General features: G+C 36.6%; 1 protein-coding gene across 23 annotated transcripts in view; it reads left to right on the top strand.

Moving 5' to 3' along the window:
- Nucleotides 1–26212, top strand: part of EIF4G3 (eukaryotic translation initiation factor 4 gamma 3) — a 353942-nt gene that overhangs the window by 136454 nt on the left and 191276 nt on the right. For 6 of the 23 annotated variants that reach the window (XR_008377043.1, XM_053577412.1, XM_053577399.1 and 3 more), the window contains 5 exons: nt 544–657; nt 4565–4597; nt 17597–17617; nt 18481–18660; nt 19224–19338. Coding sequence is in view for 22 of the 23 variants with exons in the window: in XM_053577412.1 (XP_053433387.1) it covers nt 544–657; nt 4565–4597; nt 17597–17617; nt 18481–18660; nt 19224–19338 (463 nt within the window). In the remaining variant the exon portion in view is untranslated. The remainder of the gene's footprint in view (nt 1–543; nt 658–4564; nt 4598–17596; nt 17618–18480; nt 18661–19223; nt 19339–26212) is intronic. The other 17 variants (XM_053577409.1, XM_053577411.1, XM_053577406.1 and 14 more) reach the window with 7 other exon arrangements.

Here is a 26212-nt window from a genome sequence, read left to right as displayed (position 1 = left end):
CATTTGGTTTTATGCATGAACTTAGAATCATTGAAATGCAACAAAGACTTACTCAAAGAATTAGGAGAGCATAGACTGCACCAGAATGTAATCTCTTTCTTACCTTTTTGCTGTCTTCCTTTTCCCTGTCACCCTGTTCTCCAATACCTGTTCTTAGAGTCTGGTTCTTTCCAGGGGGTGGAGGAACCATTAAAGAGGGGGGACTTTGGTCCTAGTTGCCTATTTGGTATCTTTTTTTTGTTGAAATGGTCAACAAGATGTCTGATGCAAGTTTTGTTCTGAGAGTGCTTTGGGGATGTGGACACTTGACCACTTGGAGTGGGCCTGAGATCTCACCAGATCAGTTTAGATAGGCTCCGGTTCTAATCATTAAACATGGAGCATTATGGTAAGCTCTTATTACAAAGAATTCTTTGGCCCTTTTCCCCCAACCCTCCACCCTTTTTCTAATTACTAAAAAAAAGAAAGAGTTGAATGTACATGGTTAGAACTGGCTCAAAACCTGACTGAAGAGCTGCATCTCTAAACCAGTTTTTTTGACAGCCCAGCAGAACAGTGCCAATACATTGCACAGACAACTGGAAGAGGAGGAAGGTTTTGGAACAGACTCCCGTTTACAGGTCCTTGGCTGGAAGAGGCTGGATAAAATACTGCATTGTAAGCAATATAACAAACTGTACTTCTTGCAGGCAGTGGTGCCTCTGGCACTCCTTATTTTTGACCACATCCATTTATTGGCTGATGAACAGAAATGTATTAATTGCTTTCTCTCTGAAAGTCTAACCTAGCATGGCAGTTTCTGCCAGGCACAGTGGGGAAAAGAATAACAAATTGGGCGGGTCTTCTCTATTGGGAATAAGACAGGCATAATTTGGGATTTAGATTTTTCTTTATTTTAAACTTAAAGTGAGTTATCCCTTTTAGATAATTTTTAATTCAAAAGATAAATTTTAAGGCTTCTTTTTACCCCTTTCAATTTTATAATTTAATATCAAGAGGGAAATTATCTGTAGTTGTCAGCCATTTTTCTGTGGTCATAAACTCTTCAGATACTGTCCTCTATGCAATTTTTGCCATCTGCTCTGTTAGTGACCATTACCACCCCCATTACTAAAAACCACACATATAACATTCCATTACATGCCCTAAAACAAGTGCAAGACTAGCAGACCCCATACTACTCTTGCTTGTTGTTTTGGGTTCGATTTTCTTTTTTTTGTTTGTGTTGGTGCTGGGTGGGTGAAGTTGGGGTATGAAATATGGCAGGATTGTATTTCCTGTTTACATCCCAAGTTGTTATAGTCTAGTCTCATCCATCTCACTGCTGTTCCAACTGGTGAGGAGAGGTAAGGTGTTGTACTAAGGAAAGGCCTCTTCCCGTGGCTTTGTTAAGCAGCTAAAGCTTACTCCATTCTATTTCTGCATTAATAGGCCATTGGCAATTGCACAGTTAGGCTTTTCTGTTCTTCCCTGGACAGCTGCCTTTGCAATTCAACTGGCTTCAAATGCCCACCCCCCCCCCCCCGCCCCCGCCCCCTTCCTGCTTCGGGTTATCTTTGTGCCTGTTTTTCTATTTGATAGTATCTTAGTTAAATTCATAATGTGGAAAGAAAATCTTGTTAAAAAATTAAAAAAAAAACCTAATAAACTCTTGGTTCCATTTTCTTGTAGTGGAACTTTTTAAACAGTTTATGTTTAAATAGCTTGTCTTAAATAGTGAAGCTGTTAAATGTGTAATTGGGTGAGGGGGACAGTTTGGCTTTTGCAGTAACTGTAACCTTTGGTATTTTAATATTTTGTGGTGCTAAGTGCCAAAATTTCATCAACGTTATGTTGGCTATGCTCAGTTAACAACTGTGTACAGAAAGGGTGAGTGGGTGGGTGGGTGGCATTAACATCGGATCCAAGTTCACAGAAGGCTGCTTTCTTTTGTATCTATATTCCTCACCATCTTAAAGATACCTGTTTAAAAAATAAAGATGAAAGAAATAAAAGTTTCTATTTTTAATATGAGCCAGCAGCGACTACAGTTTGTTCTGTTGCTTACAGCTACCCATAGGATTAAGACTATTGTCATTTTAAATGAAAAAATAGCCAATGGTGACTAGTGCAAAATAGACTAGGGTACTTTCCCAGGTCACTTTTCACTAACTTGTGATTTTCTTTTTTCAAAATTTTTATATATATGTACATTTTTATAAGGTATTCCTCTTGTTCATAGAAAGTTCTCTTTTGACTGGCACATTCTAAATGTATAAAGTTTCATCTTTTATTTTAGAGCCTTAGAAATGGGACCTTTCTGTGGAACAGTGATAAGACAGGTACTGCTGTACTCAGGTTAATTTTTTAACGTGGCCCTTCTCTTCCATTTTCTTCAAAAGTGTCATAAACATCTTGTTTCCATTCCCTACTTTCATACCACATGGATGGTATTGCCTGTTCTTGAAACTTGATGTCCATAGTAGAGGTATGATCTGTTTTCTTCTACTAATTGGAAATTGGAAAATATAAGACCTCAGTTTCTTTGAAGAGAAAAATTTCTGCAAAAATAAAAGCTGCTGATAATCATCATTCGGAAAAAGCATATTATAGCGATAAGCCAAATATGATGACTGACCTGATACACCCTGGGCCATATAGGTTATTAAAGCACTTTTTATTACTTGAACAGCAGGTGACATGTTAGCTTCCAAGGTGAATTCTTTATAGAGCTGTCTTCAGCTTTCTCCTACATTGTGTCTGTGAGATCTACTGCAGTTCGTTGAATTTTTAAAATATGGAATAATGGCAGTTGGGGAAATAATTCCAAATCACTTGCAAATTGCTGTTGAAGATAACATAAATCCGAGCATGAGGGGTTGTTTCTTATCCAGGGGTCCTCAAACTGCGGCCCGCCGGCCACATGAGGCGGTGTGATTGCATTGGTTCCTGTTTTGTTTTTTTACTTCAAAATAAGATATGTGCAGTATGCATAGGAATTTGTTCATAGTTTTTTGTTTTTTAAACTGTAGTCTGGCCCTCTAACGGTGTGAGGGACAGTGAACTGGCCCCCTGTTTAAAAAGTTTGAGGACCCCTGGAAGTCTAATTAATCTGTAGTGATAAGCTGACAGAAGGAAGGCTCTATAGAGAAAACTAATTTATATTTTAGTTCCTTAAATATATTTAATAAGAACCCTGTATGGTTAATGTTCAAATGGTTTTCTAAATATTTTCTTTTCACTATTAAAGAGGGTGGTTAACATTGTAATAGTTAATGTATTAGTAACCAGTTTATGGCTCTACATACCTCAAAAATTTTATCTTTTTTAGTTAAAATGTATTGGAAGCTAAATTTTGCTCTGATGAACTATTTGATCTTAGAGGTTTGGCAGTGAAAATTCCATGGGTGCACGGCGCCTGTGGCTCAGTCGGTAGGGCGCCGGCCTCATATACCAAGGGTGGCGGGTTCAAGCCCGGCCCCGGCCAAACTGCAACCAAAAATAGCCGGGCGTTGTGGCGGGTGCCTGTAGTCCCAGCTACTCGGGAGGCTGAGGCAAGAGAATCACTTAAGCCCAGGAGTTGGAGGTTGCTGTGAGCTGTGTGAGGCCATGGAACTCTTCCGAGGGCCATAAAGTGAGACTCTGTCTCTACAAAAAAAAAAAAAAAAAAAAAGAAAAGAAAATTCCATGGGTGAAGAAGCCTTTTCTTCCAGTCTGAGTTAGGGAAAGAGTTGGAATATATATTATCCACTTTCAAGTATTCTTTGATTTTAGCTGAGGAGTTACGTTTTCTTTTGCTTTTACTGTCATATTAGATAGCAATATGTGTTTTTGTACAGTGTTTTGTTGTTATATAAAAACCGAGAGGTTTGACTTGTTCTTTTTTTCTTCTTGAGCTTATAATAGTATCACTTTGCTTAATCATGTTAAAGACTGATGTTCTTTACTAGCTGTTTGCCTTGAAATGCCTGGTATTAAACTTTACTAGATATTCATTTAAAGTCATATATATAGTAAAATTTTATTCTTTTAACTCCCAAGAAGTAAAGGAAGATACTGAAATTTACATTTCTTGTATAAGATAATTCCATTTAACCTAAGAAAATTTGCAGTTAGTCCTATTACATTCTTTATTTCCTACTGGACTTTATAATTATCTCCTGGCTATGTCTTGTAATGTAAAAACATTTCTCATTTCTTCCAGTTATATCATTTACATACAACATATGTAATTTTCACGTTTGTCCTAATATAACTATCTAGTGCTTCAAACTTGATTTTGCCTTATTTTAGGGTTTTTTTCCTCAAAATATTATTAAGAGGGTACCCTGTGTGCCTATCAGCTTAGCTGTTTTTCCCCCGGCTGGTAAATGATAAACTTATCCTGGTAGCGGTGTTAACCTGTTGAATCTTAGTACCTGTCTGTCACTGTCCTGCAGCAAAGCTTTGACTGTTTTGTGTGTGTGTTTTTTTTTCCTTGTGGGTTTTTTTCTTTTGGCATATTGTGTGACATTTTGTTTTTTGTTGTGGTGTTTCTGACTCTTTGTGCCTTTCCTTTTGTGTTTGTTTTCCCTCCTTTTCTCAGTTTGCAGCGGGGCCTCGACCTGCCCATCATCAGGTACTGTACCCTTGCCCCTTCACTATCACCCTTAACTAATAGGTGGGGCTTTAGTAGCTGCTGACTCTTAGAATGCTGCCATCTACTGGAACAACTCAATTACTCTTTTTAAGAGTAGCTTCTATCTGATATAATTAAATTCTTTTTGTCCTTCACTTATTTCACTACATTTTATTAATACTACAATTTTTTTCTTTAGAAAAAGAGATTGCTTTGTAATTTTACAGCCTTAAAAAACTTAAGATATAGGGCGGTGCCTGTGGCTCAACAGGGTAGGGCACTGGCCCCATATGCTGGTGGTGGCGGGTTCAAACCCAGGGCTGGCCAAAAACTGCAAAAAAGAAAAAAACAAACAAACAAACAAAAAAAAAAACAAGCTTAGATATATTAAGCCCTTGCAGATTTTGTGGATATCTGTATTAAGTTTAATTTTTACTGAATGGAGCAGGCAGCATTCTAAGGGTTTTCTGTTAACAATGATTTAACTTGAATTGATGTATGAGCACTAGTATTTCTAAAAACCACTTAATCTTGGTTACTAACTTAGACCTAAATAACAAGTTGATTAACGGCAATGTATTTTCATTTGCTGTATAGAATTATCTTTATTCTTAGGATACATAGAAAATAGCGATTGTAATATTTTTAGCCTGTTGGTTTTTTAAATGAAATAATGGTATAAATTAAAAAATTTTAAAAATACATGCCAACACTACACTATTTAGCAGGAATCTACTACAGGTGGCAGTGTGGGAGAACCAAAGACTTGCAGGCCCCCACACCTTAGTTTTTTTAACGTGTTCTGAAACATTTTCTCTTGCTGCAATAGAAAGCACCTGGGTTTAATGTCTGACAGATATGTGTTTGTATTACCTACTCTACCATGTAAACAACTAGGTTAAGCAATCCTTTTCTGAGCCTCAGTTTCCTCATATGTAAAATGAGAAAAAATACTCTCTACCCTAGTGATAATGTACATAAAGCATCTGACACAAAGTAAGTAGTCAGTAAATGGTAACTTTTTAATATTCTTGTTTATGCAACATATTATTTACTTTTGGCATTATAATTAGAATTCTTAGTAAATGTAATTGTTTAATTGAAGGCTTTCATTGTCTTGAGTGATTTAATACAAGCCTGACCCTGTTTCTCAAAATGTAGCCTTGCCAGTTTGGAGGCAAAGCAAATTTTCAGTTGCTGAAGGTACTTTGCAGGAGAACTAAGGGGTAGTTGGTTGTAGGAGGTACAACCATGGCTATTCTTTGGATTTTATAAAGAACTAAAACTCGGGTATTTTTTAGTATTGAGGGATATAGTATAAAGTGCTTTAAGAGCTTATACTTTGGCATGAGATAGATCTGGGTTTGACTCTTCCTTGTTAAATTGGATACATTATTTATTGCTCTCAGTCTTAGTTTTTTCACCTGTAAAATGGGGACAGTCATACCATCAAGACCTTTGATAAAGAATAAATGAGATAATGCAAATAAAATGATTAGCAGAGTGTTTGACACTCAATTTGAATCCAGGATGTATGAATTACTACTACTCATGATAAAGAGTAATTAAATTAATTCTTGAATTAAAGAATAATCGTAATTTAAAAAAAATTAGTCAAGGACAATAGAAGAAAGGCTTAAATTTTTATCTAGGGCCAAGCCTAAATATTCCCAAGAGGGAAACCCTTGAGGAAGAAGCAGAGCAACCAGACGTGGTGGCTCATGCCTATAATCCCAGCACTTTGGGAGGCTGAGGCAGGAGTATTGCTTGAGGCTGGGAGTTTGAGACGACCTTACGTCTACACAAAGTTTTAGCAAAATAAACTAGGTATGGTGGCACACACCTGGAGTTATTAGCTACTTGGGAGGGTGAGGCAGAAGGATCACTCGAGCTCAAGTATGAGGTTATAGTGAGCCATGATCGTGCCATTGCACTCATGCCCAGGCGACAGAGCCAAACTCTATCAAAATAACTAAATAATTAAAAAGAAGCAGAGTGAAAAGAAATTTTATGAAGTAAGTGGACAGACTTAAGGGGGGGAAAATGTGTTCTGAGCTCTTTGATGTAAGGCATCCTTGAATTTCTTTATTCACATGTTTGTGTTTTTTAAACCCTGGTTTCTTTCATAAATAATTTCGGATAGCTTAAGGCAGCCTATTAGTAGAAGGAATCAACATTATCTTTGGTCACAATTATTTTGACATATTGTCTGCAGTGTAGATTGTTGGAATTATGGGTGAAATTTGAAACAAGATGGGGGTGGCCTGTGGCTCAGTTGGTAAGGCGCCGGCCCCATATACCGAGGGTGGCGGGTTCAAACCCGGCCCCGGCTGAACTGCAACCAAAAAATAGCTGGGCGTTGTGGCGGGCGCTTGTAGTCCCAGCTACTCGGGAGGCTGAGGCAAGAGAATCGCTTAAGCCCAGGAGTTGGAGGTTGCTGTGAGCTGTGTGATGCCATGGCACTCTACCGAGGGCCATAAAGTGAGACTCTGTCTCTACAAAAAAACAAAAGAAGAAAGAAATTTGAAACAAGAACCATATTACTAAATAGCCCAGGTCTTTCTTCTTATTACATTTAACAAGCCTCATAATGACTATTAATAAAAAATGTTAATGTTCTTAATGAATGTAGCAGAAACTTAAAGGCTGTGTGTTTCCACCATTTATGGTCCTCAAATCAGCATATTGTATTTAAAACTTATAGTCAGCTTTAGGAAATTCACTTTTCTAAGAGAAACTTTTTTTATAAGCATTAAAGTCATGTGATGCATTTTGTTTTTTCTTAATTCCAGTAATCAAGAAAATTTTGAGACATCTTTACCAGTAAAGATTGATTTCAGTCCCCACTTCTTTTTTTTTTTTGGAGACAGTCTCACTGTGTTGCCCAGGCTAGAATGTGGCCGCATCAGTCTAGCTCACAGTAAACTCCCGGGTTCAAGTGAATCTTCTGCCTCAGCCTCCCAAGTAGCTGGGACTACATGCACCCACCACAATGCCTGCTAGTTTTTCTATTTTTAGTAGATATGGGGGTGGGTTCTCACTAATGTTTAGGCTGGTCTCCAAGTCCTGAGCTCAAGTGATCCTCAGTCCTCCTGCCTCGGCCTCCCAGAGTGCTACGATTACAGGCATGAGCCACTTTGCCTGGCCTCAGTCCTTGCTTTTCATCAATAATGTGCCTCTGTGCCTCAATACAGTGTTGGCAGATTGATCTGACTTTTAACTATAGGATGATGCTAGTGAAATTAATGCTGGCTTCTATGAATTAGTAAATAGAAGAATATATGTATATTATAGTTATTCATTAACAAGAAAACTAATTACTTTTTGACAATAGTTCTTGGAAATGCATTCTTGAGATGCAGCATAAATCTAGAGCAATGATTTTAAATAGAAAATATCCATAGGACACTGACACTTTTTTCTCCAGTATTCTCCTTTTTTAAATACCAGTTAAATACTTTCATTATACCAGAGAGAATGAAGTGGGTAGGGATGTTTATACCCTTGCCGAGGCAGCCACAGTAGTTACCTTGAAAAATGGAGGAAGAGGGAGGGAGAGATGTGGGATTGATGCGGCTTTGCTAATCAGGGAGTAACTGAACCAGCATATTGTATATGGTATAGGGTTAATTGTTAGGAAGAAGTTGCTGTTCTACATCCATGTGGGACCAGTTTGGTCTGTTTCATTATGGAATAGATACTAATTAGCATTTTGGGTGTGATAACTAGCTATGAATATCTGTCCTGTAAGTTGCAGTTCGTTTTAGTAACCTTTGGATTGTAAATGCCAGTAGAATTCTCCCAATGACAGAAGACAAAACAAAGAATTCTTGCGTACATTTTCTGATACCCTCCATGGAAGTGATAGTCTAATAGTTCCCATTTGGGAATCATTCACTGAATCTGGATTTCAGAGGATCTTCTCTTCAGATCTGATTGATGGAGATGTAGATGCCCATAGTACAAAACTGTATTCCTTGTAAAATGAAAGCCATACAGTGAATAAGAAACATTTAGTGTATACAGAGAATATACTTTCAAAGGGCAAACATCTGTGTCCTGGGATATTTTTGGTTTGTTGTGCTTAAGATTTGAATTGAAGGCACAAAAAGGTCACACATCTTTTTTTTTTTTTTTTTAATCTATGATAGTATACTTAGGCCAGATAGAATTAAACCAAGGTTTAGAATTAGCGTTGAGACTGGTGAATAGTTTGCTCACTTACAAAATTTGATCTTATGTTTAAAAAAAATAATTTGATGTTGGATGATGTTTACTATGATTGTTGTTTTTACAGTTCAGTATCAAGTATGTAACTTTTTGTGGATGCTCAGTAAAACTTGGAAAGTATGTTCTGTAAACATTGCAAAGATGAGCTGTTATTCAGGTAGGCTATTTGAAGGTAATTGCTTGTGAAAAGAAAACATCATTCAGTTTAGTAATCTAGAACTTATATTTTATTTCTATGTAAAATGAGGCTATGAAAATCACTATGAAAGTTTTGAGACAGACTGTATTATGGCCCATTATTTCAGTTCTAAGAAATATAGCTGACAGTGGTGTCTTTTCTGAGTTACCTATGCAAGTTTCAACTTGCTTCTGGGCTTAGCAGTGTTGCTGGGAGGGCTTCATTTGTTTCCATCTGTGTGGTGCTCACTTGGTGTCAGCTGTGGACCTGGGAAGAGAGCATTTTTGCACGATGATTTTCTATGATTTTAAAAGTGGGTTAAATGAACTCTAAAGCTTTGAGTGCTTTTGGGTACCTTATTCCTTTCTGTGTGACAATTTCTTGGTGGTTTCAAGAATTAAGAGGCGGCGGAACTTCACTGAAGGATGAGGAGAAAAATAGGCAACCGGTGACTATTGCAGTGACTGAAGAGAATGCTGTCACTGTGGAAAATGGTTTGTGAAAACAGTCAAGTGACATTTAAAGACACTAACGTGACATTACAGATCGGATCACCAATGATGTCCAAAATCTTGCGCAATTATCTTTGCGTCAGAAAAGTCTTACCTAGATGGATGCTTCACACTTGAACAGATGAGCGAAAGTGCATCCATGTTGAGTGGTGCGTAGACATGTTGGTTAGATTCAGCGGAGGCAAGTCTAGACTCATTTCTGACATCATTACTAGTAATGAAACCTGGATTTCATAGCTCTTAAGTTTGATCTATAGAATAAGTATCAGTTGACAATGTTGATTTGTTTTTCCCAGTGGAAGTCCACCAACAAAAGTAAAGCAAGCCCTTAAGTGTTAGAAAGAAAATGGTGGCAACTTTCTTCTTCAAAAGCCTTTGTGTTGCAACTGTTCCTTTGGAGGAAGAAAGGACTATTACTGCTCAGTGGTATACAACAGTATGCCTACCACAGATTTCCTGGAAACTTCAAGAATGGTGGCCAAGGCCAGTTCTGGGAGGACCATCTTGTATTGTGACAACATATCTGCCCACATGGCCATCACCGTTCTGTTCCTGGAGTCCACAGAGGATAAAACTTGTGACTCATCTACCCTGCAGTCCTAACCTGGCCCCATGAGATTATTTTTGTTCTCAAGTATAAAAAATAATATGAGTGGGAAAGGTTTTCCAGCCCTGAAGAAGCTATTCGTGCCTATGAAAGTGAGCTTATAGCACTTTAAGAAAATTAGTAAAAAGAGTATTTTTAAAAATGGTTTATAAAAATGCATAAGTGCATATAATGTGGTGATTGTTTTGTGAAAATATAGTCAAAATATTTCTATGTTTCTTAATTTTTGTGTATTTTCAAGCTCTTGTAGTGTCTGCAAGTTAAAGTGAAGCAAAAATAACATGATTTTAAATGGTAAACATTTTCTTTGTTCTTAATAGAGCCAAGAAACTGCTAGAGGATATGTTTCTTGGAATTACTTTATTTAGAAGATCTTTAACTTTGGTGACATAGCAATCTTTTTTCAGTCCCTGAATATCAGGAATATTTTGCTCTGATTAGTATTATGTCAGCCGCATCTTCTTTACTATTGGATTTTTGTCTTTTCTAGTGATTCTTTATTTTATTTTTTTTAGTGGTAAGATAGGATTTTATTAGAAAGGACTACAGGAGGAGTAAAAAAGCAGAGCTTCTGGCAGAGGGGAAGACCCAAGTCGGAAAGCTTCCACGTGGTTCCTTTGTTTAGGGTCCAGGGGTTCTTTAGATTAACAAAGTTATTTTATTCTTTTTATATTTTATAATCTGACGAGCTCTTAGAATTACAGTTTTCTTCAAAGGTAAAGCAAGAAATATTAAGTCATTTTTCATGTAAAGCACTGTTAGTTTTAGAAATACGTCAACTATTTTTACACTGATGTTTGAATGTCCCGAGGTAACTAGAAACTGAAAGAAAAGAAAGTATACTCAGAATTAAAACAAGCCAAATGGCGTAGTTTAGATTTTGGCTTATAGTGTTTATTATTTGGTCATTTAAATTTGTGTACTTGTGTTTTTCATTTACTTTTGTTCCTGTCCTTATTGTACTTTTAGATTTTCACAAATGTTGGTTAAATGCTGTGACTGAGTAGTCTTTTCATTATGAGAAATGCTAGGGAATTGGTATTTAAAAGTATTCACAGGATATAAACATTTTGCAATTTGTTGATACATGGTTTTAGTTCACATAGTTTTCACAAATACTGAATAATATGCCACATTCAAAGCCATTGGATTTAGCATAAACAAGTAAGGAGCTTTATAGAAGTAGTATATGGTGGTGGTGGTGGTGGTAGTTACGTGTCATCAAGGTACATGTTACCTGGTGGCAGGCATTGAAATTGTGCATGTTTTCCTGTTGAAGTTTGTTTTCTTTTTTGCAAAGTAAAAAAAATAAAATAAAAATTTTAAAAATAGAACAGCCGAAGTTGATTTTTTTTCTTTTTCATTAAGACCCCTAAAATTTTCTCTACTTAAAGTTATACAGTTACATTGCTGATCAAACCGTATTTGTATTGCTTTAAGCAATTTCTTAGATTTGGAAATTTTAATAAATTAAGGCTTAGGGATTGCCTCTGGGGCCAGACTTGACACATCAGAGCTGAATGGATATGAATAGGAATCCAGATGAAGCATCTATATAGCCTTACGATCAGAACTCTTCTATTTTTTGGTGGTTGATGCAAGTCAGTGATGGGCAGTATTACCTGGTGTCTTGTTCACAAGAAGCTGAGGAGTGTCAGCATAGATAATGAAGAAAATACATGATGGGAGCCAACAAAATGGGGGTTCAGTTTCCCCTTCACTAGAAATTATCTTTAGACCTCAGCTTTCTTGTTTGCAAAATGGGTGAAATATGCTCATAAGTAATATATCTAGGTGATACAATAACAGCATCTATTTCCTACAGGAATTATGACGGTAAAATACTTGCCTATCACAGTTTCTGGCATGTAGTGTCAGTTTCCTTTAATAGTGAGATGGCCTGTCTTCCCCCCTTTCCCAAGCTGTTTCTTAGCTATGAATGAAGTAGTCTTCAAGGATGCATGTTTCCCAGGCTCTCCTTTATGATCTGGTAAAATACTTCTTGTTCCTGACATAACTTTCTAGGGCAGCACTATGTAATAGAACTTTCTGTGATAACGGAGATCTTTTGTACCCATGCCGTTCAATTCTGTAGCTCTACTAGGCGCATGTGGCTACTCAGGACTTGAAATGTGGCTAATGCAGCTGAAGAGCTAGATTTTTAATTTTAAGTACTCAAATATGGCTAGTGACTTACTGTAATAGACAACTCACCTCCAGGGCTTATACTTCATATCTCCTGATGCTTAGTGAAACCTAAATTATATAATATTGATACTTGCAGGGTAATACAGAAAAATTAGATCAGAAAAACCTTCATTATAATTTTTTTGTGAATCAATATCAGATTGATTTCTGAGTGATATTTCATTACATGGACACTCTCATAGTTTGTCCCTTTGTAATTTGTCAGAGAATCATGGTAATAGCATTCAAGAGCACTTTAGACTTTTAAAAGATACTGACCAAAAAAATTCCTAATTTCAGATTTTGCTCTTTATCTTTCTAGTAGGCTTAACTATATATTGCATAAAGCTAGAGATTTCAGAAGCATATTTTTGATAGTTTTTTATTACTTTGCAAATTAGTTAAGTACAGGCCTACCTTGAAGATAACTGCTGGTTCAGCTCCAGACGATTGCAGTAAAGCAAATATCTCAATAAAGCAAGTCACACAAATATTTTGGTTTCCCAGTGTATATAGAAGTTGTGTTTCCTCTGTACTGTAGTCTGTAAGTATACAATAGCATATGTCTGAAAAAATACATACTTTAAATCAAAAATACCTACATTGCTAAAAACTGCTAACAGTCATCTGAGCCTTCACTGAGTTGTCATTGTTTTGCTGGTGGAGGGTCTTGGCCTTGATGTTGTTGGCTACTGACCAATCAGGAAAATGGTTGCTGTGGCAATTTCTTAAAAGAAAACAATGAACTTTGCCACACTGATTGACTTTTCCTTTCATGAAAGATTTCTCTGTAGCATGCAATGCTTTTTGATAGCATTTTACCCACATTTTACCTACTTCTTTTGAAACTGAAGTTAGTTGTCTCAAACCTTGTTGCTGCTGCTCTGTCTGCTAAGTTTATGTACTATTCTAAATCCTTTGTGAGCCTGAGCTACTGGAAAAATGATGCTGATAGACTTTGTTCTTTAGGGTTTCCACAAACCTTGAACTTGCAAAAAACAGTATCTGTTAAGCACAATAAAGAAGCGAAGTGCAATAAAATGAAGTATGCCTGTGTTCAGAATTTTCCCTCACATGGGAAAAACTGATATGATTGAATAGGATTTTTCTGCTTGCTGAAAATGAATACCTTCTTTGCAGAGAATGTCTGATTATATATAGATTGTTACATACATCTTTGTGTTTTGATACTTTCAGTGAGCAAAGTCATGACAAATGATATAATTACCAGCATCTTTAAATACCTTTTATTACCAGTGTTTTTGGCTAGGAAACTTTGGGCAGTGGTACAAATTACTACATCTTTAGACAGATTGTCCAAGAGGAAATACTTTTTCTTCTGGCTTCTGGGAAAGTAAGCACTCAGGAGAACCCAAAGTTTAGCCTCTGTTTTGAATGTATCACACCTCTTTGGATCTCCCCAAAGAACTACTTTAAATGAGGGCTGTCACCTTTTTGCCATTCTCCTGGCATATCAATAAACTATTGATTGACAAAAGACTTAGAATAGATTAAAATGAAGTTCATGAGATAATTCTCACCTTGTGCATGGTTCTCTTTTCTTTACCTGCCCATTTTCAGCAATTTGACTTGCCACTTATATGTTACATGTCTGTCAGATTTTTCTGATGGTCATAGAGCTTGATATTGCATGATATCAAAATCTAAAAGAAAAGAAAAATTTGTGCAATCTGAAGTGATGGATTGAATTTAGTCTGATAAATTTGCAAAGGAACAAAATACAAAATCTCTTATTTGAGCTTCAGAACATGTTTATTTAGCTAGATTAGATATAAAAGAGATTAAAAACATTTTAAATGAGTATAACTCAGTACCAAGTAAAATTTCCAATAGTAGTAAAATATGGTTAATGAAAGAGCACCTGTGGTTCTTAGTTTCATTAATGTAATTAAAGTTGGCAGAGATACATTGCCTTTTTATTCAGCAATAGATTTTTTTTTTGAATGAATGCCAAGTATATTCTGAGCAGACCCCAACATGTTCTTGCGTTTAATTCTGTACTTAGTGTCACTGAGCAATGGGACCAGATTGACAGTGGCATGAAAATTGGCAGTGATGGCAATCTTCAGATAACTTGAAGGTCTGTTACTTACAGAGAACAATTGTACTTCATTGTGGTTTTAAGGGTAGACATTGGACAAGTGGTAGGTGATATGCAGAGAAAAGTTTGGGACCATTAGAAGAAAGACTTTTGCAGTGTCAGAATACCATTTAACTGTGAAAGGATTTGTGTCTTGAGCTAAAAGTTTCATATCTCTATGGGCATATTGTAGTTGGATAGATGAAATGACTTGTGCTGGCCTTCCCTTCAGGAGAGTTAGACTTTTAATGATTCTTCACTATTCAGCTGAGAAGAAAAGAAATTCAGAAAGATTGCAAGTAGTTTGGGAGACTCATTCATACATTTCCCTTAATATTGTATGGTTTACTGGCGTATCTGCGCATCTTAGAATCTGAATATCTTGCACCATCATTAAATCTATGCAGTTTCAATTGAATGGCTAAGAAGAAGTATAAAGAAGAGAATCCATCTATTTGTAATTCTTTGCATTGCTAGCCATTATAGCTCCTTTAAACCTTCTGCTGGTATATGTGTGTGTTTGTGTGTGCTGTACTTTTTAAAGGATAGAACGAGTTTTAGATCACTTGTCCTTGTAAAACTGTAAATGCAGTGAACTTGAGCAAAAGTAGGTCTGTAAAATGTTATGTCAAGGATATAAAAGCATATGAAGTTTTTTTTGGTGGGGGGGAGATGATGTCTCACTCTGTCACCCTGGGTAGAGTGTCATGGCATCATTTTAACTCACAGCAACCTCAAACTCCTGGGCTCAAGTGATTCTCTTGCTAGTAGCTGGGACTATAGACGTGCATCACCACGCCTGGCTAGTTTTTCTAGTTTTAGTAGAGGTGGGGTCTAGCTCTTGCTCAGGCTGGTCTCTAACTCTAGAGCTCAAGCAATCCACCCACATCAGCCTTGTAGAGTGCTAGGATTACAGGCGGAGCCATGGTATCTGTCCTATAAAGAAGTTTTAATTACTTTAAGGAGATAAAGAATTTTGAGTTTTTAGGTGGAAGAAACTTGTGTTCTTAAATGATAAACATGAATTTTGTGAAGTAAGTGTTCAAGCAGTTTTCTTTCCAGGAATTATTTATGGTTGAGGGATGTGCCACTCATTAGTATAGCTGGATAAAGATTTCATCACATCCCTTCAGCCTTTCTAAGGAAAATTGTAAAGAATGGTTGCTTGAGCCCAGGAGGTTGAGGTTGCAGTGAGCTATGATGATGCCTTTGCATTCTACCCTGGGTGACAGAATGAGACTCTGTCTCAAAAGAAAAAGAAAAGAAAACCTAAAATGTTAGTATATAAAAATTATTACATATCAGTGTAACCATGAATTTTGTGTTTTACTGGCTCAGCTGTATGTTATAATTAGAAATATCATTAGAAACACTGCTTCTGTTCCCAAAACACTTAAGAAAATAGTTTTACACTACTCAGAAAATTCCTTGAATGAGAGCTAACTAGACAGGCTATTTAAAAATCTCACCAGAACAGTTTGAAAATAGCAGTAAGAAAAGTCCTCACATAAAGACTATTAAAAATGTAGGAAAACTTTGCCTGTGTCTATTTTTCTTATATTTTGCGTAAGTTATTGCGTTAGTTTTCTCTCTTCTCCCCTCACCACTCTGTGACACCATGTCTCTTCAGACCAGAACATGAGTGCTTTGACATAATTTGATGATAATAACAGCCACCAGTGTCCATTTGATACTCTCCTTGTCTTGGCTGCCCTCTAGAGTTGATGGAGAAGGATCTTATAGTATTAAATCTTTTTATCCACTTTGTCTGACATATAGTAAAAGCACAGTGAAGTTAAGCAGATGAAGGACTTTCCTACTTGAAGTGTGTAACATTTTCGTGGCTCCTTATATATTAACCAGATTATAAAAATGCTTAAGTTTATCCCTGAAATGTGTTTACAATACATGTACATTTATTATATAATAGAATCTGTTATATAATTAATATAATCATGAGGGCAAGTTTCTGCCATGAAGTTTCTGTTGTGTTTTGAGTAGATTAGTTATTTTTTAGGACTTTTGCAAATGTAAAATAACAAATGATTCTTTTATTAGTAAATCTTACCTCTACTCACTCAAGAAGTGAGTCCAATAATAGGAGGTTTCTTACTTCAGTCTTCCTGTTTGCAGCTAACAAAGATGGTTGTGTCACCAAAACTGTGTTAGTGGAGCTAATTACCAGATTGTTGCTGAGTTGTAGCCTAGCCCAGGTTTCCTTGTTATCAACTTTGCCTCTAATGCTTTCTTTTCATTTTTATCAGCTACTCTTTATGGCCTTCCCTGGTGGACTCCCCCATTCACTCCATTCTCCTGCTATACTTTTCTTTCTGTTGCTTTTCTGTGACTTAATCTCTTTAGGGCTTTCTTTGCCCTTGTGTATGAAGGCTGAATGGGGGTGAGCCTTGGGCACTACATCCCAGTTCTCCCAGCTGAGCACAAGATGAGAAATTATACCATCAGTGGGTAGCTTGATGCTTCAGAGTAGAATAGCACAAGACCCGAACGGGCCCAAAGATCAAACAAACTTGGCTTTATTGGGATGGTAGCAACACTTACATCTGGAATTGTGAGATAATTCAGGATATTTTAGAACTAGACTACATTTTAGGATCGTCTATTTTAGAGCTATAATAAGGGGCCTCCTACATGCCTGATTAGTTGAAAAGGGCAAGTTTTGCTCATGAAGTTTCTGTTATGTATTGAGAATAACTAATAAGTTATTTCTCAGGACTTTTGCATACGTCAGAATAACAAATGATAACTTTTATTAGTAAGTTTTATCTCCACTCAAGATAGAGAGTAGATCACAGAGATGCTAAATACACAGTCCCAAATCATGTAATGCGTATTCATGAGTCACAAGAATAGGAATTTGTAGTCCCAACTGTACTTTTGCCACCAAGCAGACAATTCCTTTCCACTGCTATAACTTGTGGTTAGAAGATTTTTGCTTCTGGATTAATTTATTTTCAGTTAAATGTAATTCTTTGATTCTGTGTGTGCTTTAATTCTTCAGCAGCGAATTGTCATTCTGATTTTCTAGTCTTCTTTCTTCTATTATTCAATAGAAAGTTATTTTTGTTGAGTTGCATGCTGTGTCCTCCCCCTTCCAACTGATCTGTAAAGCTTTTCCATTGGCTTTCTTTCTGTTTCCTGCTGCTTTCTTGCTTCATAATTGAAGGGAGGATTCAGACCCATTCAGGTAACAAACTACTAGTTCTGCATGGCCTCATTATTACTCTGTTTTCTTCTTCTTATTACTATGATATTGATTGCTGATAAATTGGTATGGTCAGACTGGAAATTTACCATTGGCATATTGTTTCAAGGCTCTTAAGCCTGCAGGGAGAACCATAAATATGTAGTTGCAATTTGGGAGATTTGAGTCCTGTTCATTGTAGACCATTCTCAGGTCTATCTAGATTCTCTACTTTTATTGCAAATTGTTTTAGAAAGCAAATTGGGTTTGGTTTAGTATGGAATTGTGCCACCTTTTTGAAAAATAGGGCTTAGTTTGGCATATGACAACCCTACACATGGTTTTAATTTATCTTGACCTTGATGTACTAGGATGAAAAATTTTATGTTCAGAGAGACTCCTTGCTCTTCTAAGTTTTTCATAAATTACTTGAATGATAGTTTTGTAGGGGACTATTTTTAATTTGTAATGAGCCACCTACTTTTTATGAAAGAGTTGATGATTTTATATAATACAGAAAAATGTTTAGAGAGATACTGGCTACCCCTTTTGTTATATATTAACATTTTATTATACATTTTAAATTACTAATTATGGTATAGAATTATAATATAGCTGAGACTTAAAGTCGAGACTGCCCTACTGTTTTCAAACATATAATGACATTGATCAGAACGTGACTAGTATAGTACATTTTGGGGGAACCCAGTGATTGGTAATTTATTCTCTTTTTATGTATGTTGCACTTAGTAATTCAGATTGATCAGATTTTTATTAGTAGAAAACAAGGTGAAAGCTCAGTAAAATCTATATATTCCTTTTTGTTAAAAAAAAAAAAAAAAAAAAATTCTTTCTCTCCTTCCCAGTTTTTCCAGAGGCCTCAAATACAGCCTCCTAGAGCTACCATCCCAAACAGCAGTCCTTCCATTCGTCCTGGTGCACAGACACCCACTGCAGTGTATCAGGCCAATCAGCACATCATGATGGTTAACCATCTGCCCATGCCATACCCAGTGCCCCAGGGTCCTCAGTACTGTATACCACAGGTAAGTATCTCTTGGCCTGGCCTGGGTGGCTTAACAATAGAGAGGAAATTAACCCAAATTCTCATCAGAAGGAGATGGGGGGAAGGTGGGTTTTTGGTAATGTCTGAACTTCTTTATTGGTTTCAAGTCTAGCTATTTTGTCATTTTACATAAAATTGCATGGAGATATTTCTGTACTCTTCAATTAAAATTTTCTCAGATGATAGAGAAATTATTTTTATGTCCCAGCTTCTACACCATCTCTTCCCCATAGCCAACTCCTCAAAAATGGAATTAATAATTATATTCTTCCTGTGATACTATTTAATGTATTTGAAAGCTGGCTTGATCAGATTTCAGAGTGAGCTGATGTCTGCCTGTGCACTGATTTGCTGTATGGCTTTACCTAAGGTGAACCTTTTTCTTTTCCCGCATTGCATTTTGATGGCAAGCAGCATTTTAAATGTGTTCAATCCATTGGCTTTTCCTTATTTAAATGATTCTCTTAACACAGAGGAAACTTTGTTTTTGGTAGTAAGCTATTTTCTTATCATTTATAAATTTCTATGCTTTCTCTTTTCTAGTACCGTCATAGTGGCCCTCCTTATGTTGGGCCCCCACAACAATATCCAGTTCAACCACCGGGGCCAGGTCCTTTTTATCCTGGACCAGGACCTGGGGATTTTCCCAATGCGTATGGTAAGTAGGGGTGGGAGATAAAGCAATTATTGTTTTTTTAGTTTATTGTGTTTATTTAATTTTGTTGTTTGGTAGTCAGTTTACACAATGAGGTTTAGTGGTAGGAAGGATTTTTAAATAAAATGTTGCTAATTGTTCTTTCTTTAAAGCTACTTTTTGCTTATTATTATTTTTTTTAAAGACCGGATCTCCCTATATTTCCCAGGCTGACCTCAAACTCTTGGGCTCAAGCAGTCCTTCCACCTTAGCCTCCCAAGTAGCTGGGACTGTAGGCACACACCACCACATCCAGCTTTAAAAGCTGCTTCTTAGAGAATGATTTATAATAGTAGAGTATTATAGAGTTATATGTAATTAATGACAGTTTTTGAAGAAGCTGGTAATTCTGCTAAAAGAGCCCATGTGTCAGAATTCTGACATTTGCTACCAACTCATTATTACCTAAATTGTTACTGATGGCATAAATATACTTTATCTTCCTCCCATGATTTCTTTTTCTCCAAGCATTTACCTTACAGCTTAGAGATTTTATTATTGTCTTTCTTTCCCAGTAGAATGTAGTATCCACAAAAGCAGGGATTTTTATTTGTTTCTTTCACTGCTATATCCTCAGTACCTAGAACATTGACTTGTGGGCACATGGAGAATATGCATGGGATAACTGAATACAACTCAGTGAACTTGTGGGTTTCTTATTTGCAAATTATGATAAGACATGTTCCAGGGAGAGGTTTTAAGTTCTAGTTCAAATAGAAATGCTTTGAAAATTTAAAAGTGTTTCTATTTTTTTCTTTTTTTAATTGTTGGGGTTTCATTGAGGGTAAAAGAACCAGGTTATAATGATTACATTTGTTAGGTAAAGTCCCTCTTATAATTGTGTCCTGCCCCCAAAGTTGTGTCACATATGGTACCCTACCACCCACTCCCCTCTTCCCTCTCTCTGTTCTTCCCTTCCCCCACCTCCTTCCCTCCCTCCTTCCCTCTCTCTGCTCTCTTCTAAGTGTTCTAATTCTAATGCCAAGTTTATATTTGGCATGTGAGCTGCTTCTGAACTGAGAAGGAATGAAAATTTAATTCAATAAAATTTTTAAAATAAAAAAACTATAAATTTAATTCAACTACTGAATATTATTACACTTCATTTATTCCTTAGCAGGGAACTATAAGGGACAAAATATATTGGATACTAGAAAAATTAAGGCTCAAAAGTCAGTAAGCATTGATCACATCCACTATCAGCAAAGCAAGGACATAATAAACAATTTTAACAAGTTTAAAATGGGTACTCTATCCTTTAGCCAGTTTCCTAATCTTGGGATTTAGTAGTTTAGTTAAGAACCTTTACAACAGAATTGATTTGTATTAAAAGCCCAAGAGATTGGGCAAGGTGGCACACACATGTAATCCTAGTACTTTAGGAGGTCAAGTGGGAGGATCACTTAAGGCCAGGAGTTTAAGACCAGCCTCAGCAACAGAGCAAGTAGTGTGTGCCGATAGTCCCAGCTCCTTGAAGGCTGAGGCAGAAGGAGCACATAAACCCTGGAGTTGAGGTTGCCTTGAGCTATGATGACACCATTATACTCTAGACCTGGCAACAGAGCAAGGCTTTATCTCCCTGCTCCCCCCCAAAAAACAATTCCAACCTGATCAAGTTAAAAAGCTTCTGCACAACTAAGGACACAATCAACAAAGCAAATAGACAACTTTCAGAGTGGGAGAAGATATTCACGAGTTATGAAACTGACAAAGGACTAATAACTAGAATCTACAAAGAAGTCAGACAAATCAATGAGAAAAGAGCAACCCCATTAGTCATTGGGTAAGGGCCGTGAATAGCATCTTTTCCCAAGAGGACAGACGAATGGCCAAAAAAACACATGAAAACATGCTCGTCTTCCCTAATCATCAGAGAAATAGAAATCAAAACCACTTCGAGGTCTCACCTAATCCCAATGAGAATAGCCCTCATCACAAGATCCCAAAGTTGCAGTTGCTTGTGTGGGTATGGAGAGAAGGAACACATAGGCACTGTTGCTGGGATTGCAAACTAATATAGCCTTTTTGGAAAGACATGGAGAATCCTATAAAAGCTAAAAGAAGATCTTCCGTTTGATTCTGCAGTCCCATTACTAGGTATCTACTCAGAAGAAAATAAATCGTTTTATTATAAGAATATTTGCTCTTGAATGTATATAGCAGCTCAATTCACAATCACAAAGATGTGGACACAACCCAAGGGCCCATCAACACTTCAGTGGATTAATTAAACTGTGGTATATGTTTATAATGGAATACTATACAGCCATGGATTTAGAGAGCATTGGAGTATATGGAATGGAATACTATATAGCCATGGATTTAGAGAGCATTGGAATATATGGATTTAGAGAGCAGTGCAATACTGTACAGCCATGGATTTAGAGAGCGTAAGTAAAGTATCTCAAGAATGGAAAAGCAAGCATCCCATGTATTCAATACTATGTTGAAACTAGTAGATTAATAAGATTTCTCTTGTGTAGTAGGCCCACACAAGAGAAAAACAAATTCAAGAAGGAGTAGAAGGAGATTAAGTTCCCACCTAACAGGTACAATGTTGGGATATATGGCACACTTCATGGATGAAAGACTAAACTGCAACTCAGACTTTACCTTACAAATATAAACAATATAACCTAATTGTAGGTACCCTTACACTAATCTGAAAGTTTTTAAAATAAATTTCAAGAAAAAATTTTTTTTCACTTGCCAGGTAACCAAATATTACCTGGCTTTAATTTTAGAGATTGGAAATACTTCCTGTTACTACCTTGGTAATTATTGCCTTGTGTAACTGCCATTTTAAAATGATATGTAGTAGTTCCTCCACATCCTTGGGGAATATATTCTAGGACCCCCAGTAGATTGTTGAAACCCTGGTGGGTGCTGAACCCTAGATATATCATGTTCTTTTGACCTAATAACCAACAGGGCTACTAAGTGACTGACAGGCAAGTAGCAAACACAATGTGAATACACGGAACAAAAGCGTGGTTTTTGTCTTTGGTGCAAGAGTTTATTTTGTTGTGAGTAGATTGTAGATTAGAATGGCTTACAATTTAAAGTTTATGTATTATTTATTTTTGGAATTTTCTGTTTAATATTTGTGGACTGCGGTTGACCACACGTAAGGTAACTGAAACCGTGGAAAGCATAAGCATAGATGGGGGGTACTGTATTTTATAACCTCATTAAATGTCTGAAATACATACGTTTATTTAACTCAGGTTTATTAACCTATTTTATTATTATGAAATGTTTGCAAAATAGTATGTCTTGAAATATATTGTTTTTGTTTTGTGTGTTTGAGTTTGTGTGTGTGTGTGTGTGTTTGAGTTTGAAACAGAGTCTTACTCTGTCACCTTAGGGTGGAATGCAGTAATGCATTCATAGTTCACTGCAGCCTCAAACTCTTGGTCTGAAGCAGTCCTCCTCTTTCAGCCTCCAGAGTAGCTAGGATTATATGTGCATGCCACCATACTGGGCTAATTTTGAAATTTGTTTTGTCAAGACTGGATCTTGTATTTTCCTGTAATGGTCTCAAACTTTTGGCCTCAAGTGATGCTGTGGCATCAGCCTACCAAAGTGCTGTGATTATAGTTGTGAGTCACTGGGCCTGGCTTCACTCAGTTTTTGACATAGAGTATAGCTAGGGCTATTGAAGTTTTGCTCATGTACCCGCTTGGACTTAGCTTTAAGTCACAGTTCCTACAATTCTACTGCCTTTATATTAGGCCTTACTATGAAAACTTAAATCTAAATAAAATTATAATTTTTTTTTTTTTTTGAGACAGAGTCTTTATTATAGCTCATAGTAACTTCAAACTCTTGGGCTGAAGCAAGAGGACTATAGCCGCCCACCACAATGCTTTTGCTCAGGCTGGTCTCCAACTCCTGAGCTCAGGTAGTCCACCCACCTCAGACTCCCAGAGTGCTCGTATTACAGGCATGAGTCATCGCACCTTGCCTTATAAAATTATAATTAAATGTAGTGTTGGTTGTTCTTATCTAGAATTTTTTAACAGAAAAACTGTAAGATGGGCCGGGCACTGTACACAGTGGTTATGGCACCAGCCACATAAACCCAGACTGGTGGGTTTGAACTTAGTCCGGGCCAGTTAAACAACAATGACAGCCGCAACCAAAAAATAGCCAGGCATTGTGGTGGGCACCTGTAGTCCCAGCTACTTGGGAGGCTGAGGCAAAAGAATTGCTTAAGTCCAAGAGTTTGAGGTTGCTGTGAGCTGTGATGCACTCTACCAAGTGCAACATAATGAGACTCTGTCTCAAAAAAAAAAAAAAAAAAAAAGGAAAAAAATAAAAACTGTAAAATGGATTCTGGTATTTTCAGTCAGAGTAAATATGCTAAAATTAACAGCATTTCTCTTTCAGTTTTATGACAGTAGGCAGTTGTGTCTTCTAATTTACAAAATCATTTTTAAAGGTGTCACACTGAATCCAGGCTGCTGATTACTCAGAAATTATGCAAATCCTTTTTGACTCAGAAAATGTCATCATCAAAGTTCATCTAAGTCTGGCAGCTGTCTTTATTGCTCTTAATACTACTGCTGTAATATGTACAGAAACAATGTAGATGAGTTTACTAGTAGGAAAGTAATTTGCATATTTGTACATGTAATATACCATTTTGGCTTTATTTTTATTAGACATACATCATTTTTGTAATACAGAATGTTGAGATGCAGTTTTATCTTAAGTATTATTGATGTCTATTTTCTTTCATAAATATTCTTTTTTCTCCAGTAAATTATTTTAGTTTGCTTTTTAAATTAAAAATTTTTTAAGAAATGAGGTCTGTCTTTGTTCTCCAGGCTGGTCTCAACCTCCTGGCCTCAAGTGATCTTCCTTGCTCATCCTCCTGATTATTGGCATGAGCCATTGCACCTGGGTTTCCCTAATAAAACTTGGCGATATAATAACCATAGAGTGGGCAGTTTATCATCTATCTCCCTAGTTCTTTTATATTAGAAAACTGATCTTAACATACTTTATTTTATTATGAAGGAAACCAAGTTAATTATAAAAATTCAAGTAATGGAGAGTATAGTAAGTTGAAATAGTCTCTCTTCCTTTCCACCCTTTAAGGAAGTAACATTCAATAGTTTGATACATACTTTATTTACATTTAAACAATTTTTAGCTGTAATTTGACACACTATTTATAATGTTCTAGAACTTCTTTGGGTTTTTTGGGGGTGGTTAATTTCACAGTGTGTTACACAGACATCATTCTCTTATTATCTACAGAACTTCTGTCATTTGGTTTAAAAGCTGTTTACTTTTCCATTTTTGGAATGAAACCTAATTTATTTATCCAGTCCTCTATTGATGGAAGTTTAGATTGTTTTCATCATTTGGACAGATATTTTAGCTTTAAAATTTGTCACTAGTTAATTTGCTTTTATCAAAATTAAAAACTCTGGTTCAATAGTGCTCATTAATTATAGGTCTTTGGGCAGCTGCCTTGGTCTTGTGGTCTAGGAGCCATAAACATTCCATTTCTAGTTCTTCCTTTTGGAATCTCTCCTCTTTCCACTCCCCATTCTTCATCTCCATTTATTTCAGATGCCTCCCTTGTCCTGTATTTGTTTCCCTTTCTTTTCCCACCTCTCCTGTCTTAAACTTGGGTTCAGGTTAGAAGTGGGTGAGAGGAGAGGCTCATAATTATGTGTTCTGATGTAGAAATCCTCTGTTCTAAGGTAGAGAACCATCCTCTGGAAAAACTGGCAAGGAATGAATCCTGAGATTTGTTCCTTCTTGGGGTACTTCTTGAGTTTGTGAGTTGAGTGGTCTTTTCCCCAGAGTTCTTAGCTCTATATTTTAAGCTTTATCGTTCATTCCAGCATACTACCATTTTATTCCTGTACTCAGTTTAACTCTTGAATAATGATTCTCAAAGAATGTTTTTATCTTCACTGAATTTCTGTAACCATGATTGTGGAATTCTGCTGCCAAAGTATAATTCTTACAATGTTTCTACAGTTTTGAGGAAAAACTGCTCAAGGTAAAATTTTCAGTTTTTCTCCCAGGGTTTCTTAAACATTTTGATGCTTGTTATATCAGAAAAATAACCTGAAGGAGAGTGAAATTATTTTTAGACAAACCTTGGAGAGTTATGGCCCAAGATGGAAAATTCTAGATTTTGATTGGAAGTGGTGGTGGTGGTAATGTTGGTAAAAAAAAGAAAATGATTGAGAATTTACAGTGATAAAAGGTTCCATTCACCCTTGCCTCAAACCATTATAATCCCTTTTTATCTCACTCTACCATATCATTTCTCCTACCCCATCATCATCTTTTCATTCTTTTCCTGAGTCTCTTTGGTCACTGGACTTAGTATTCAGCTCATAAGAGCTCAAGGAGTCGTCGTTCCCACAGTGGTATTTGGAGAGGCAATATTGTCCTTGGTGGCTGTATGCTGACAATATTACTGTTCTGGGTGTACTGTAGAATAAATTGATTTTTCTGTGCTGACCTGAATATTTCGTTGTTTCTGTGGAACATTCAAGCTTTTAAACATTGTTTTAGAAGATGTACAATGTGTGATTTTGTGGATTACAGGTGTAAAATATTTTTCTTGCCTTTCAAGAATTTTTTTCTTTCCTCTTCTTTTATTTTTAAGACAGTTTCACTATGTGCCCAGGCTAGAGTTCTGTGCCATCTACTGAGCTCAAAGGATGCTGCCACCTCAGCCTCCCAGAGTGCTAGGATTACAGTTGTAAGCCACCACTCACCAGCCTGCCTTTCTGGATCTCAGTAATAACATTTGTTTGATACACACACACACACACGCGCGAGCGCGCTTGGGTTTTACCAA

Source organism: Nycticebus coucang, chromosome 22 (genome assembly GCF_027406575.1).
Source record: "Nycticebus coucang isolate mNycCou1 chromosome 22, mNycCou1.pri, whole genome shotgun sequence".
Classification (NCBI taxonomy): Eukaryota; Metazoa; Chordata; class Mammalia; order Primates; family Lorisidae; genus Nycticebus; species Nycticebus coucang.
The sequence above is the reverse complement of the archived record's forward strand: the minus strand, read 5'-3'. Positions and strand labels throughout refer to the sequence as shown.